The sequence below is a fragment of the Mugil cephalus genome, chromosome 7 (assembly GCF_022458985.1).
Source record: "Mugil cephalus isolate CIBA_MC_2020 chromosome 7, CIBA_Mcephalus_1.1, whole genome shotgun sequence".
Taxonomy (NCBI): Eukaryota; Metazoa; Chordata; class Actinopteri; order Mugiliformes; family Mugilidae; genus Mugil; species Mugil cephalus.
This window is the reverse complement of record NC_061776.1, coordinates 21,918,247-21,934,860: the sequence shown is the minus strand read 5'-3', so window position 1 is coordinate 21,934,860 and position 16,614 is coordinate 21,918,247. Positions and strand designations below refer to the sequence as shown.

Sequence of the window (16,614 nt, the reverse complement as noted above, 5' to 3'; positions counted from 1 at the left end):
GGCTTATTGCGCAGAAGGTCCAGCTTTGCACGGTGTTTGTTAAACACCACAGAGGGCAGTTTTAGGAAAAACCCCTCTGAACAAATGAAGCGGACAAAGGCATGATCTTCCATAAATTCACAACACAATCTTAAGATCGGACTTGAGAAAGTTTCACACCACATTGGCACCAAGATATTGGAGCCTCTAGACATTACTGGGTCTTTACAGAACCATTCATTCAGTTTCAAGTGTCTCAACTTACATTATGACCACATTCCTAATATTGTGTTTCTCTCGTGCTTCAACAAAGAATGGACATTGGTCTTCTGAGGGTGTCCTGTGGTGTCTGGTAACAGCGTTTTTGGTGGGGGCCTTTGGGTCCCATGGGCTGAGGGAGTGTCTGGTCTGGTCTAGGTGGGTGCTTTATGTCTAAGTAACATCAGCATGAATGCCAAGTAAAAAAGTTCCCCAGCAGAACGTTGAATAGTCACAAGATGCTCAATGTTATTGACTTCTCATGTCAGTGGTTGTAATGTTGTGGCCGATTGGTGTAGTACCTCAACCACAAATGGTCTCTCAGAAGTGCAGAAGCTACTTGGACAAGTGATGAAACACCTTCAACCACCTCAACAAATCTCAGCCTTTGATTCAGAAGTTTTTCCAGTCAGAATAAATCACAAATGAATCACAAAAATCTGAACACAACTAAGCAACATTCAAAGATTATTCAGTTTCCACATAACATTCACACAGAACTGAGGGATGAGTGGAGAAACATCTTCAAGGAAACAACAAGTCAATTATCTTTGTTTTCTTTGGCTGTGCCATGACCCAAATGACTGAGAATACAAACATTAAACCAGACGATATAAATAAAAACCTTGTATGAGCGTAAATCAATGTCAAACATTTATTTGATGTAACACAGAAACGAACAAAAAAATCTAAATGCAATTTCATAACTTAAGGAAAGGAAACTACAAGTGAACAGTTAAGTTTAGTTATTGCTTGGGACAAAGTGCAACGAGTCAATGTGTGCACCACCTACTCTTTTTACAGTGACCTTTGAGAAAAGTCAAGTGTGGAACATAACATAAAAGTGAAAACATTCACAACCAAAAGCACTCCCAGTTACATCAGCATTCTTTTCTTCACCTCCGAGGTCCAAAGACACGTTTAAGCACATGTTATCAAATCGCTTAAGTTTTATAGAGACTCCCTGCTTCAGCTGCCGTGGGAATCAGAAGATGTCAGCATATAGTGAGGGTGGAGGAAGGAGCTCCAGTTCTGTGAAGTCAACTTCTTGTTCGCTGCCAGAACAAACACAATGGGATATCACATCAGTTCACGAGCAGGATGCCAAAGAACCTAATGTACTGCGTGTGGTTCACCGGCAGAAGTCAGAGCACTGCTGATACAAGAAGAGATCAAACAGAGCCGAGCTTCACTTGCTGATTAGAAGGAAACTGTCACCACTTACGGATACGGAGGCTCCTCAACAGCACACAAGAAGTCTAGATAAAGACGAGCAGATACAAGTGTCATGTTAGCTTTGAACTACGCCTCTGCACAATATCACACCAGCACCAACGTGTCTCCAGGATACTTCAAGCAGAGTGAAGTTGTTTTCCATGACGAGTGCGTAGCGTCCTTAAAGTGCAAGCGTCCCCCCTACGAGCTTCACCGTTATCAGTGACAGTGAAAGAAGTGGTGAGCGGAGTCGTGGAAACTATTCTGTGAACTTACTTTGTGGTTCAGCGCTTTAAACGGGGCAGAATGGATCAGATAAAAGAAAGGTTATATTATCATCACTGCAGTTGAATGAAGACAAACTGTCTAGTACTAGAACAAGTACTATTAGTTAATGTTGGAGTATGAGTAGGAAAATATCGTACTTTGTGGGAGTGGCTCCTTCATTATCAGGAATGTCGTCAAATTGATCTTTGGTGTGTTGGAAGAAGATGGCCAGTTTCTGAAGGGCTTCATGTCGGGTCCTGAAGGATGAAGGAAACGTCACTAACAGCCATTTTCCTCAATGACCTACAGGGGGCGAGGAACACCTGCGCAATGTACCAGTCCATTACAGCACATACAGTCTGTATGGAAGCACTGTGGCAAATCTGTACGAGTTGCAGCCAATGCAATTAATGAGGAAAATTCTTTTAGCCAGTTCTCTTAAATTTTGCATTTTCATCTAAGACAAATAAGCAGATAACGTTTGGAAACTATGACTAGACCACTTTAGTTCTGACATGTTCGCGGGTTTCCTCCCTTTAGCCGCTTGATTCAGGTCAATCTACAGCCGCAAAACAGGCCCAAACAAGGACATTACCACCATCACAGATGGGATGAGGTTCTAACGCTGGAATGCAGTGTTGTTTAGTCCCCAAACATCAGCCTCTCATTTAAACCAAACAATTACACTTTGGTCTCAACTGTCCTCAAAATGTTTTCCCCGGTAGTCCTGCCATCAGTACATCCAGGCCGTCATGTGCTCCTACAAACACGTGTTGCGAAGATGTGCCTGAGCCAAGGTCTTGATTTTGTTTTAAACAAAATGAGGCACAGAGCGTCTTATTACGTTGATTATAAACACTTTGTGAGAACAGACAGGGCTGATGGAGATAAACTTGTAACACTAAAAGTTCACCTACTTTTGTAACTCAGAAATTTAATATTTGCTCATTTTCCTGAAAAACAAATACATGAGTGTAATATTGCGGTTTTATTTGACTGATTGGGATCTTTTCGTCTATTTCAGGACTTATGTGAAAACCTGCTGATGTTACTTACAGACATTTTAGAAAATTGAGAAATAATCACAAAATCTGGTTTTCTAAATCAAGAATGTAATTGGCGTTGGGTGAATGATCTGGTTTTACTAATATGTCATCTATTTGTTTACAAGAGCTGCTACAAGGACACAGAGGTCAGAAGTGGTAACAACACAAGGTAACAGTGGTCAGGATGTGAGTCACCAACAGCATCACTAAGGCCATTACAAGTAAGCTCAAAAGTTTTGCAGTTACCCAAGACAAAAGGTGGAGGTATTTAGAAACCACTGCTTCACTTAAAGCATTAAATAATTAAAACTAAAAATGCATCGTGCAACAACTTCCATCCCAGTATCTCAATGAAAAGCATCTCATGTAACTTGTGAGTGTGTAAGTGTGGCTGATTTAACAAGGCAAGAGTGTGCTAAATATCATTATATCCCACTTAAGAAATAAATCTTTCAAACTTTTTAGACTGTACTCAGACTCTAGGTCTGACTGAACAATCTAATATGTGACTTTGCTGGTAACTGACTGAGAAGATGTAACAAGCTTTGACAGGAATGAATCAGGTAGACAAACTGAAAGTTCAACAGCAGCTCCCGATTAATTTGGGTTTAGCACTACTGAATTATTCATTCACAGTAATCACAAGTGGAGTTTTTAACTCATGTTATCACACATCTGTCAGGTATAATATGCTTGCTTGCTCTTTCATTAGATAGTGAAAATAGATGCATTTTAACATGACTGTTCTAGTGGAAGAAAGATTCAACTGTGCGATCATAGCGGAGGATGTGAAATTTTGAATTAAACACATAAAGTGTCACTTATTTAGCTAAGTCCACTGACTGAAATGGGGTTGTCAAAATAATAGGAACATGTGTCGGAAAAACACAATATAGTTCAACGGGAACTGCAAACAGCCTCTAAAATAAAAACACAGCTGAATCAACCACTCTCTCAGTAATTTTAAACACATTAGCTTAGAGTTAGCAGAGGACTGTTATGTTAGAATGATTTCATTTTTGCTAGTGTACCCAATGTACTAGAAGTTGAGTGCGTATGTGCTGTATGAATTCTTCTGCTTGACTCTAATTCTCTCGTGTCCCACCACTTTTTGTTTCCTCTCTATCTGACCAGCTTCAAGCAGATTGGTCCCCTTTATGAGTTAGGTTCTGCTCTAGGTATTTTCTTGCCATCTTCCCCCTAGTGCTTGCTCTGGGGGTTTCAGACTGACACTGTGAAACGTCTTAAGACAATTTTGATTGGTTCTATACTTGAACTGCACCCAGAAGCACTGGTGCATCGCTCACCTCTCTCTTTTTTTTTTTTTTCTTTTTAGGAAGAGGTGTAGCAATATTTCTACACATATGGACGGGCAAGAGAAGTGAGCCAAAGTATCTGCTCTGACACCTGTGTGTTCAAGACTTACTGTGTGTGCAGGTCTTCCAGACTGGCATCGCTCAGTGTGTGCTGGGCACCGACATGAACACATGCTGTCAGAGTGAACACATGAAGGACAGAGGTAGGTGAATGGGGGAGAGAGAGGGATGGAGTTAGTTATGTAAAGACTGAAAGACGGTGGAAGGAGGGAGCCATGAAAAAAAAAAGGGCTCTTCAAAGGAATGTTGCAGTCTGCCGTACGTAAATGCATAACATAAAACAACCACAGGCAGAGCCAGCATTTCCCTTCAAACCAGAGGGTTGGAGAGGGGGGGAGAGGGGAGGGGGGGCTCTTCTGTTCTCACTTCAAAAGGACTGGATATAAAATGTACTCACACATCTCAGTCACCGAGGCAGCCTGCTGGGGGAAGCTACTACATAAAATGAAAGGAAAGAAAATAGTTAAATTTCCTGTGCGCCACATAAACTTAATTTTGTCTTTCAGGGGGAATTACTTAAATGAACTCTAATGTGGTCAACAGTTCCTTCCATTCATCTCAGAAAGCAGCTCTGAGCCGCTGTAAAGGACTCACTGGCTTTCATTTGATGGTGAGAGGGTCTCATCTTCACAGGCCCACTCCTCACTGTCATCTGTGACTGTTCAGAGAATTCAACAATAATTAAACCACGCTAAATTTAACCCAGCGTATATATTGATGATAGATGTTTGGCAGAGGAACAACCAAAACCCGGAGCTTATATGGAACTCCTTCGCAATCATAAAGCAACGTAAAGATGTAAAACAGATGACAAATAGTTCGGTTCCTCACACCAGACGGTGCAAAGTGATACTGAGTGTTACTTACAGCTGCTTGTTAGAACAGGGTGGTTTGAGGATCTGCAAAACAGACAATGAGTTGTGGAGCGGTTAAAGATCCATTTTATGATTGAGAAAGCAGAGAACTTATGAGTGAGCTACCCAGTACCTGCTCCCGATGCTGATGGTATCTCCCTCCGCGTTGCCACCTCGTCCAGCTGCTTGAGCTTTCTTGCCAAGTTCCAGCATCTCCTTGATGTTTAGCTCCACATTCATCACCGATATATAACCATCTGCAAGGGCAGAGGGCTTAGTGAGAACAGAGTTAATGACACTGAGGTGTGGGTGTGAAAACAGGACTAAAAGAAGACGTAATGATCCCGTTATGTATGTAAGTATGCTCGTTACTTCCATGTAATGACACACAAATTTCTGGAGCATTAGCATGTGGTTCTACAGTTCTAAATTAAATTTATATATTTCCACATAAAAAAATACTCAAAACATCAGTCTATTCTCACCCTAGTCCTGAAAGTGAAAAACTAAATGGAATCCAATCAAACAAATGAAACCAAAATATTCGACATTTGTATGTATCTTGTGCAGCAATAACGGTAACTAAACATTTCTGGTAACTGCTGATCCATCATTCACATCGGCTCGGAGGATTTTAACGCGTTCTTTCTTTCTTACAGAACTACTTCAGCTCTGAGAAGCTGGTGGGTTTTAAGTGGCACTGTATGCATGTACACATACAAGGGATTCAAGTCAGATGGGATTCAAACCAGTGACCTTATAGCCCAAAATCTGCTACTCTAGCTAACAGTCATTTTATTTCTGTCTTTCACAAGACAGGGCTTTGACTGAAAGACACTTAAGCATTGCTCAAAAGCAACAAACATTCATAAATCTTATCTGAGAATTAACCCTGCATGTGTGGTTGAGCACCTTGATGATTTAATAGAAATGTTAGCCCATTTGCAGTTTTCAAGCTGAGTCGTCCCTCATCTGAGGTCATCAGATTCTTTTTTACAGAGTCTGAAGAAGAGTAGCTTACAGGCTGTAGTGGTTCAGTAAAATTACATTTTCACATTACTGAAAATTGTAGGTATCAGAAGATGGAGGGAAATTTATTTAAACTGAATAAATGTCTAGTCCTGTTTAAGCCATGATTAAAACCCTATTAAGGGACACCTCAAATGTATCCTCAGGAGATTGTTGGACTTGTTGGGCAAAAAAAACCAAACAAACAAAAAAAACTTAATCTATCCTGCCAAATCGTCCTGACAACAAGTAATCGTTCCGTCTTCCCCCAGTTTTACAGAAAATGTAAATAAATAAGTGAACATGAGCAAACTCACACTTGTGGTTGGCGTCTCGGGCCAACCATTTGCCTTTGGGGCAGTTGGTGGTGCGGATGATGCTGACTGTGTCCCCACTCTTCACAGGAAGGTCATTCTTGCGGACTTTACTGGCCACTGTCACTTTGGCGTGGTACATGGGTTCTTCTTCCCCAGTCACCTACAAAGTCAATGCTCAGTAAGGATCGGTACTTTCTTCAGAACAGCTAAACAGTGTATAATACAAAGGACAGACATTTCTGTATAAATATGTAGATACACCATTTCCAGACTAAATTTCAGATGGGTCACTTGATGACTCTGTAAAACTCAGAATAAATACAACAATAAAGCAGACCATTACAGGTCACAAAGAGACTACAGAAAAAACAACTCAACTAGAGTGAGAGAATTATCACGCTTACCTTAAACTTCTTCTTCATTTCATTTTCCTTCTTCTCCTTTTCCTTTTGCTCCTTCTTTTCTTTCTCCAGTCGGTGTTTCTCCCTCTTCTTCTGTTCTTTAAATTCAGCTGTGTTTGGGCTTTGGTGTTCTTTACTGTAAAAAAGAGAATTCACTTTTCATTGTGCTAGAAATAAATAAATAAATAATGAAATTAGTGAATGCAAACACAAAGGCATCAGGCATGATGTACGACCAGCTTATTTTAAACACTGTTAGTGACACGGGTAACATTAATGTGGCCATGACTACAGATTGAATGAACTGCTTCTCCTTACACACTGGCCCTGCAGGTCGATTAGCACATTCAGACAGAGAGAGAGAGCGAAAAAAGTCAGCCTGCCTTCCTTCTGGCCAGAGTTAATGTCAGTGATACACAGGTTTTGCATGTTTGAAAAAAATACAACATACCATGGATTTCGGTGCCATTTGTTAAGAGACGGCTCCTCCTTCTTGAAATAAGCACATCATTTATAATTTGCCAAAGAAGATTGTTAAAGAACATTATTTATTCATTGAACAGAATGGCTCACTGAATTGCCCACTTGTTAAGTATCATTAAGATGATTATGTACTCAGACTTAAAAATGAGTTACCATAGGGGGGTTGTCAGCATATGGATCTGTAAGATAAACAATAGTAAAGTCAAAAGATGAGAATAAGCATCTATAAGGAATCTTATTTTGATAATAACATTCTCTCATTCTTACTCTTTACTCCTTTTCGTTTACGCGCGTTCTGGCCCAAGATGAATTTGTGAATGTCTTCAACCTCCTCATACACATTATCATATGTTTCATAGTAACTGTCCTGTTGGTACAGACTAGAACAGAGGAAAACCATTTCATAGCACTGGTATGAAAAACAAATAGCAAAGAGATTCCAGTTACTGCAAAACTCACCTCGATTGTGTCTGATTCCCATCATACAATGATGCATGGTTACTAAGCTCCGTCTCTTCTGGGACAGACTGGCACTCAGCAGCCCCCAGATCAGTATCATCAGATTGAGAGTTAGGAAAACAATCCAAAAGCGCCTCATCGCTCTGGGACCACTGCTCTGGTACAGTAGGCTCTGGGAACTCTGACAGGTTTATTGGCTCAGGAAAGCTGGCAGGATCGAGGGGTATTATATTTCGACTGCCAAGGTTCAGATCGTGGTTGATAGAGCTCACAGAGGCTTCTGAAAGATCACATGCTGACAAATCAGGTTGTAGACTCTCACCGTCTATGACCTCAAAGTCAACCGGTGCAGGAAGATCAGTGCTGACTAAGTCTAAGGCCTCCACTTCCAGTGCAGCAATATCAACAGCTTCGCCCTCTGCTGTTTCCATCTCTGAAGTCTCAAAGTCTGGAAACACTGGGGCGTCCAACACAGGGTCGGTGATGAATGGGTGCTCAGGCACTGGCTCTGGCTCTTCGCTTGGTACTTGGCTAAGATTTGGTGGCAACTCTATAAAAAGAAGAAGCAAATGTAGCATTTGAAGAGAAAGTCAACTACCAACTATCTCAAATAAGAATAAAATGCCATGACACTAATGTACAGTAACTGATGCAGAATAACCACAAAATGAGAGAATCGAAAGTGCACAAAAGTGTAACAAAGAGTAAATTAGTTTAACTTGCCACTCAGTACAGGTGCATGGTAATGGCTGAGATCTACCAACGGAGGTCGAGCGGGCTTTGCTGGCAGTGGCCCGAGTGTCCTCAGGTCAGGTAGAGGCTTCTTCAGTGGAACATGTGGTGGATGACTTTCGACTGTTTTCACTGACAGATGTTCAGCTTTATCTCTGATGAGCTGCTTATTCATTGTAGGCTCTTGGAGGAAAACAGTTTTACAAATGCATTAGCAAACGTCTAAGTGATGGCAAATATGTAAAATCACGACACAGAGTGAGAAAACAGAGGATACAGATGTGGACATAAATGGCTGGAAACAATCGCTGTGAATATAACTTACTGTGTGCAGAGCTGCTGGCTTTGAAGAAAGGCCGAGCTGAAATACAAGCCAGGTGTGGAAGACACACCGGTGGGGGTACGGGTAGATCAGCCCAGACACTGTCTGTGTTCTTAGGTGGCGAAGGGAATGCCTTGGCTTTGGAGGTGCAGTCAGGGGAACGCAAGCTCTTGGCTTTGGCAGAGATCAACATTTGTCGACGAGAGAACTTTTTCTTGGCTCTCTCCAAAGTGCTTAGAAATTTACTGTCAGAGTCAACACTCGCCTCCGTAGACGGAGGGGTCACTGGGATGTCTGGGCTGGAGAGGGGGCACTCGCTAGTTGACTGGTCACTTTTGAGTGAAGCCCCATCTTCTGTGGTTTGCTTTTCCACTGAAGGCAATTCACAGGGAGCGCTACTAGGCCTGGTGGTCAAATCAGCGTATGTGGGTTCGTCCCCATTTTCAGCACTGACCTTTGATGCTTTGCCTGACTTGAAAGGAATAAGCAAACCCTTCTTCTTGATTTTCGTCTGCGCCAGGACTTCTTTCCCCGGTTCCCGTTCCAGTTTGAGCTCCACTTTGGCTGGTGGCTCTGTCCTCTGATCTTTTACAGGCAGGACAGGAAGCACCAAAGGCATGTGTCTGTCTTTGAGGGAATGCCTCGTTCCGCCATCCCCATTAGCAAGCTGGGATGAACAGGACGTCTGCTGAGGCTGCGGTGGAAAAGAAATTGGTCGCTTGCCTCCAGATGCCCGCAGCCCATCTCTAAAGATGACTCGGGGAACCGCTGGTGTCTTGTTTTCTACAGCAATATTAATACTGCTTACCACATAGCTGCAGTGTCCTCCAGGTGGCGGAAGGTGTTTGGGTTTTTCGGCAACAGCTGGCCGACTGGTTTTGGACTGAGCAAGGAGAGCCTCTTCCTGAAACTTGGCCCTCAGCGCTTTGAAGTTGATAGGTCCCTCCTGAAAATAATTAATTAATATTTATATTGATGGAAACTCTTATTACCAATTTACCTAAGGTGGTTAGTTTAGGACCCCAAAGTCTAGTGCTGACACAGCACAACTGAACTGTAGTTTATCCACATTAGAGAATGTTACAGATGTTCCGTCATCGACTTCTGATTAAAATAGTTAATGGTACTTTTTTATTGTTATTTTCAAATGTCAATATTAGCGTCCACGTTTAGAGTTTGGACAAAACAACACCAATGCAGTAAGCTCGGGTATTGTGATGGTCATTTTCACACTTAAAAATGATAGCATCTCAAAAATGAAATTTGAATAATTCAATATCAATTGCCCAAAACGGCCAACTGCTGCAGATAACAGTTGTGTTACTGAGAAACGAGGAGACGGGAACTTCTCAATCTCGTGAGCAACATGAAAAAGTTATGTCTCACCTGCACTCTACACATGTAAATATAATTATGTCCACGCTACAAACCAAATTAAACTACCCGCATGGCTAGATAATTACCGGAGTGGATTTTTCTTAATTAGAAGAATACAGCCATTATAAGCCCTCAAACTGGCTAATTAAACCGTGGACTTCTAATGAGTATTTGTGTGCCTCAGCTAGCGCGGGTCCCGCTGAGGCTAAGTGTAGCCTTCATTCAGTAACCCTTTAGGCAATTAAAGTCGCCCTGAAAACGTTTTAGTTCACCTCCTCCATTGTAGCGCGACTTGTTCATCACTGGCCGGGACTTCAAGTTAGGAAAGCGGCTTTAAAACTCTAACACCGCGACGCTCACGCTATTTTGGTGTCTTTCACGAAATAGACCCAGCGAAACTGTTTACGCTAATCAATGACAACGCTGACACAAACAATTTGAAAGCGCCTCCAAGTGTCGCACGTGCGTGCTTGTGCGCCACCTGCGTGCACGTTCGACGTCGCTCCTTACGTAAATACGATTGAACGCTTTTTTAAATCCTTTTTTTAAAATAAATAAATAAATAAATAAATAAGCTTTTTTAAGCAAGGAAATACATTGAATATTACACAATATATACCCAGACGATTAAAGGCACCGCATGTAAAATCTGTGCTGCCCCGTTCCCCCTCACCTGTAATTTACTTTAATTCTGTGTGTATATTATGTATATTAATGTGTATATTAAATAATTAAATACAATAGAATTGTTTTAAATATCCACTCAATAAGCCTGTTACATGTTATTTATTTATTTATTGTAATTATATATATATTAATAATACGATTTTAGATTATTTAAATGAATATATTTTTCATTAATATCTTTCCTGAGTATTGATGTTGTTTATTATGTCGTAAATTGTTTTTGCTATGTTGTCCTTCTCAATAAAGGATTAAACGTAAGATGAAAAAAATATGATAATAATTGATAAAGACGGGAAACTGGACTAGAAGAGTTTCTTGAAGACATTTTGCCTCTTCTCCAAGTAGCTTCTGAAGTTCTCAAGGACTGGCTTGAATATACTATGACCTGGATGACTGAGAACCTTCACAGACAAAAACAATGTTTTTACATGGGAATCAGATGTAATGTTTGCGTAGGTGAAGATGGGAAATCAGGGTCATAGATCACTAAAACTGCTTTCCCAGCTGTTGTAAGAGCACATGTTTACTCTTGATCAATCATTCACTGCAGCTCGTCAAGATTTCAGAGGTTGAAGTCTCTTTGGGATCACAACAGATGTTTTTGGATGCAGCATTTGAATCATTAGGATAAGCAACTCATTCTCATTATGGGGATATTTTTCCGTTTAGTCCTGGGTTTATGCACACTGCATCTGTTGATCACTTTTAGCACCGTTGTGAATGCATCCAGAAGGCCGTGGACAACTGCTGAAAACAGGTGCAGTATTCTTTGCTCCATTGCTTCCTCAGTTCACTTGACAATGTTTTGAAAGCGATGATTTAATAGAATCCCATGCACCATTGGGCATTAGAAGTGGAACTGAGGGGATGATATAATATGACAATGTAGTAATGTAATATGTCTTGTGGGCCAGATTGGCTGCAAAAAGGAGGGCCAGAAATGTGAACAAGCTACCGATACCCATCACCTGTAGGCTGGGGGGCTGGTCATCATGGACGCCGTGTACCTCCTGCACAGACAAAACGGTGATGGTTTTATTTTATTGATTTTGTCTCGCTGACTTGCATAAGTTGTTCATTTAAAGATGTCACTGAAAAATATGAATGCAATACTGGCAAGAACAAAACACTGGAGGTGAAATTGTGCCGTTTTTGAGAAGTAGTTCATCATAGGTGAGATGGTCCAAAGGGAGCTCTAACTCAGCACTCCAGGAAGATCAATAAAAGTGGGCCGCAGTTGTGAAAATGCTCCTAGATTTGCCTGGCAAAAAATCAGCCATAATAAAGTGATACTCTAATACTTGTTTTAGTGTGTTTTTGGAAATGGTTATCATTAACTTTAACCAGTTTTACACTTTGTCTTAGTTCCGTTTTCGATACCTAGAAAAACCTTCGCAGTATGGCGGGACTGAGTGCGTTGAAACGTTATGGGACAGGCTGGCATGTCCAAACACAAACACACAATGTCTGGCGCCAGATTACTGTGGAGAAAGCTTCACCTGCAAAGGATCCGGTAAGATTGATCCATCACCAGTCAGATGACACGTTCTCTTAACCTGAAGCCGACTTGTCCGCTGGCGTGTGCAAGTATGAATCACATGCATTATGCTTTTCTGTGCCCTGTCTTTCCAGGGCGCTGTGTTAGCCAGTCCCTTCGCTGTAACGGCGAGTCAGACTGTGATGATTTTTCTGATGAAGATGAATGTACAGATTTTAACCTGAGAACTGACAAGTGCTCCACTCTCATGCCAATCCCTGGAGCTGAACGTGGCACTCAGGGGTAAACACTGCATTGTGATCACTGCTGTTCTTGTCAATGTACATTAAAACAGTAGGTGTCAGTAAAAGAGAGCACATGCCTGTGTGACCCTTTTTCAAATGAAGAATACCCGCATACCTGAATTTCACTACTAATCCGAATCTGCTTTTACCGTAGTTACAACATCTTGACTGGAGACTTCATGGACAATGTTCTTGACCCAGCGTACTTTGGAGGAAGTTGTCAATATGTCTATAATGGTGAATGGAACAAATTTGTGTATGACGCCTTCTGTGAGAACCTGCACTACAATGAAGATGAGAAAAACTACAGGAAACCTTACAACTACCATGCCTACCGTTTTGTGGTAACTGTGACATTGCAATTTATTGTTTTGTGTTGGAAAAAATGGGTGATTTATGGAAGACACTTTAACCTAACGTTTAACCTGTTACAGGCGGAAGCAACATCAAAGGGCTCCCAGGAATTTTTCAATGACACGGTTAGCCTGGTGAATGCAAGGAGCACCCTGTCGTCCTCCAGAGGCGGGGTCACAATTGGGGTGTATCATGTGGAAGTGGGACTGAGTGGTAGCTCCGAATCCACGTTTCTCAGCAATCTAACAAAGTATAATAGCAAGGTATACGCTATTGACCTACTCACCATGTTTTGTAGGAGAATACAACAATTGGCTTTTTTGCTTAAGTGAGAAGATTAATACAGCTCAATATGTCACTATATTTAGAAAAGCACCAAAGAGTAGTACCTATTAGCTGTAATCTTTCATTAGTCTATGATTGCCTGTTATATACAAATGACTTAATGTGCGGTTCGTTGACTTAGAATGAGTCCTTCATACAGTATGTTCAGACAAGAGGAGGCCGTCCCCCATGTTGCGACCCCATGTTTCTACACCAGCCAGCAACATCCAAACTAAACACTGGTCTAGAAAGGATCTTTTGAGCATTTTGATACTGAAGTGGCAGTCACAGCAACCTGTCCTACAGGTTTGAAAACGAATGACTGAAGTAATAAGTTAATAGTGATCTGCAACCTCTCAGCTATAACCAACACACTGGTCTTGTGTGAAGCTACCAGCTTAGCATTGCATGAAGAGTGAAAACGAGGGAAATAGAAAGCCTGGCTCTTTCCTAGGGTGATAAAATCTGCCCACAAGCACTTGTAATGTTCAGACTGTATGTGAAAAAGCCCAATGGTCATGATAAAATGTATTGTATTTTGGTTTGTTTAAGTTTGACAAGGGCCAAGGGGCTGTCTGTCTTCTTGGTGCAGCTTTGCAGTTAAATATTTGAGTGGTATTGATCTTCTCATTTAACTACCAACAAGAAAGCAATCACATGATTTCAAACTCCACTATTATCACAGTTTCTACTTTTATCTGGCCCCAGGACCTAGCTTTTGTCAGGCTTTCGTCCAAAGTGCAAACAGCCCTCTTCAAGATGAGAAGTGATAAGCTGATGCTTCATGAAGACTTCTATTTCTCGCTCATGGAGCTTCCGGAGCAGTATGACTTTGGGTTATACTCTCGCTTCTACAACACATTTGGCACCCACTACGTCACAGAGGGCACCTTGGGAGGAACGCTGGAATATGTTGTGGTTATTAACAAAACAACCATGGAAACATCAAGTACCGCTGGCTCTCTAGTTTGTCAATCAGTGTAATCTTATAAAAAGTGTAATATTAAGTAAAATGTATTCTCTTCCCTAATTTTGTACAGATATTGAGGTCCAAACAGTTGAGTTTTGCCTTGGTGCCTCTTTTGGTTTAAGCAAAACAATTACCGGGTCTGCATCACTTGATCTCAAAGCAAAGGCAAAAGGATGTGAAAAAGAAATGCCGTATTCTCAAGGTGAGGAGTCCAAGTTCTGTTGGTAACAAATCTTACCAGAATACTAGTAATAATATACATTTTTGAACAATATGTAATTGGTTTTGACCCTGTCTCGTGTCATTTCGACTGACACTTGATATGAAAGCTTACTGTGATGATATGTGAGCATACGAATTCTGATCTTTGTTCATTAAAATTTAGACGGAAAGTCTGGAACAAGTGTGATTGAGGACATTGTCACTCTAGTAAAGGGAGGAATCATAGACAGGAGCGCCGGCCTGTCAGCCATTAGGACCCCGGACACATACAGAAAGTGGGGAGCATCTCTCAAATACAATCCAGCACTCATCGAATATGAGGTAGTAAAAATTTAGAGATAAAACTCAATTTCTTACTTAAAGGAATAAAATGCTTAGAAGGAAAACAAAAGTTATTCTCACTCAGCGTCACACATGATGCCACTCTTATACTTTTGTTGATGTGGTTTTATATTAACTTTTCTTTTTCTCCTCTCTGGCATTCCTCCCCTATTACCTACCTAGACCTTGCCGATTTACGAGCTTGTGCGGCTCAGCACAGCAGCTGACCACCTCGGTTCTAGAATTGACAATTTGAAGAAGAGTTTTGATGAGTATTTGCGGCAGTTTAGCCCCTGCCGCTGCGCCGCCTGCAAGCACAACGGGATCCCTGTCCTCTCGGGCACCAACTGTAAATGCCTCTGTAAGTCAGGCTTCCAGGGAGAAGCCTGTGAGGACACCCTGAGAGCAGGTATGTCTGTTGTCACAGGTAAAGGCCACAGCTGTGGTAAACAAACTCAGGTCACACTGCAGAAAACAGTTGCCTTTTTGGACACCAAGCAGATGTCATTCAGAAATGTCTTTATGTCTGCCTCATGAATGCATATCCACTATTCTCTCGTCAGCTATGTTTTACTTTCCACCACTACTCTCTCACTCTCACAATAGTTTAGGTCAGCAGCACTGGCAGCATGCATAAACCAAAGAAAAGGACAAATTGCATAGAAAATCAAGCAATGTTGAATACAAATCCTTACTATAGGCCAGGGGTCTTTTTCAGGGCAAGGACAACCAAATTGATAGCGAGATTAAGTAGGGGCCCCCCTACCTACTATATGTGTCCTATATTAAACTAGTGCTATTTATAAATAAACATTATTATCATCATTTTACATTCAATATTAAGTTATCCCCTTTCCCTTTACTAAAATATGTTGGATTCATGTTCATGTGTATTTAATGGAATTTAAATTTGTGGGGGAAATTAAGGGAAATATACAAAAAATGTCTAATCAACCAAAGATTTTGCAATTCCTCCTGCAATACCTCTGCGGAACCCCTAGGGGTTGCGGACCGCCTGTTGAAGACACATGCTCTGGGCATCTTGAATGGGTGTAGCAAATGTCATGCTATCTGCGATCACATAGTAGAGACTCTTACACTGAAATGTCAAAGTAGCAATGAAAAGTAGAGGAAAAGATGGGGGAAAAATAGGGGAAATTACCTTCATTTTATTCATTTCCTTTATATATTAAGTGTCAGATGTATTGAATAAAGTGCATAAATTACTTATTAAGTACTCATTAAGGACATTTGTCCCTATTACTGATTCAAATGTCCAAATGTTAGGGGTGTTGTAAGACCAAGTTGTGTTACCCGTTGAGGGCAGCTGTCGGCTAAAGGTTGTGCAGGAAGGGTATAAACTTTACTGTATATTTCAGGCGCTGGTCTTACACACAGGATGCGATGGAGTAATGATAGCGTGCAAACATTTCCTCTTAGCAAATTCCCCCTCCTTGGTTAAATTCAGCCTCTTTTTATTTCACTTAACAGATGCCCAGACAGATGGAGCTTGGTCCTGCTGGGGGGCCTGGTCCTCCTGTACAGCAGGATGGAAGACCAGAACAAGAAGCTGTGATAATCCGGCACCTGAAAATGGTGGAATGACCTGCCTGGGCTCCTCTTCTCAGGCTCAACACTGTTAAAGAGCACTGTCTTTAGATGTTAGATGTTAGAGCAACAATTATGTTCAGTGCTGAGTCAGCAGAAAAATGGTTCTTCTTCTTCTGTGTTCTATTGCAAACATAAAAAGTAATATACCATCTGCGTTTCTCAGGCCACGCTGTCTATCAAGAGTAGGAATAAATGTGTCATGTGCTGACAATATATGTGTTGCTGTGTTGATTTGAAGAGCGCTATTCA

General features: G+C 41.3%; 2 protein-coding genes across 5 annotated transcripts; one reads left to right on the top strand and one right to left on the bottom strand.

Annotated features, from left to right (window-relative positions):
* Positions 1–878: 878 nt before the first annotated feature.
* si:ch211-188c16.1 (uncharacterized protein LOC562677 homolog) lies at positions 879–10,586 on the bottom strand. 4 transcript variants are annotated; one of them, XM_047589108.1, is made up of 19 exons: positions 10,367–10,586; positions 9,526–9,663; positions 8,721–9,411; positions 8,387–8,578; positions 7,664–8,213; positions 7,472–7,584; positions 7,358–7,383; positions 7,173–7,213; positions 6,725–6,857; positions 6,321–6,480; positions 5,129–5,252; positions 5,009–5,040; positions 4,736–4,799; positions 4,539–4,576; positions 4,192–4,255; positions 1,878–1,976; positions 1,729–1,742; positions 1,463–1,496; positions 879–1,292 (listed from the first exon to the last, which is right to left on the bottom strand). In XM_047589108.1, the coding sequence occupies exons 1-19, from the start codon at positions 10,373–10,375 to the stop codon at positions 1,223–1,225; spliced, it is 2,592 nt and encodes an 863-aa protein (XP_047445064.1). In that variant the 5' UTR covers positions 10,376–10,586; the 3' UTR covers positions 879–1,222. The 4 variants fall into 4 exon arrangements, with proteins under 4 accessions (XP_047445064.1, XP_047445061.1, XP_047445063.1 ...); XM_047589105.1 differs by having other exon boundaries at positions 8,721–9,663; XM_047589107.1 differs by having other exon boundaries at positions 4,539–4,573; positions 8,721–9,663.
* Positions 10,587–11,344: 758 nt separating this feature from the next.
* On the top strand, positions 11,345–16,578 carry c8a (complement component 8, alpha polypeptide). Its single transcript, XM_047589110.1, has 11 exons — positions 11,345–11,538; positions 11,696–11,807; positions 12,147–12,294; positions 12,414–12,561; positions 12,718–12,907; positions 12,998–13,180; positions 13,950–14,190; positions 14,282–14,413; positions 14,597–14,754; positions 14,938–15,163; positions 16,246–16,578. The coding sequence occupies exons 1-11, from the start codon at positions 11,429–11,431 to the stop codon at positions 16,395–16,397; spliced, it is 1,800 nt and encodes a 599-aa protein (XP_047445066.1). The 5' UTR covers positions 11,345–11,428; the 3' UTR covers positions 16,398–16,578.
* Positions 16,579–16,614: the final 36 nt, after the last annotated feature.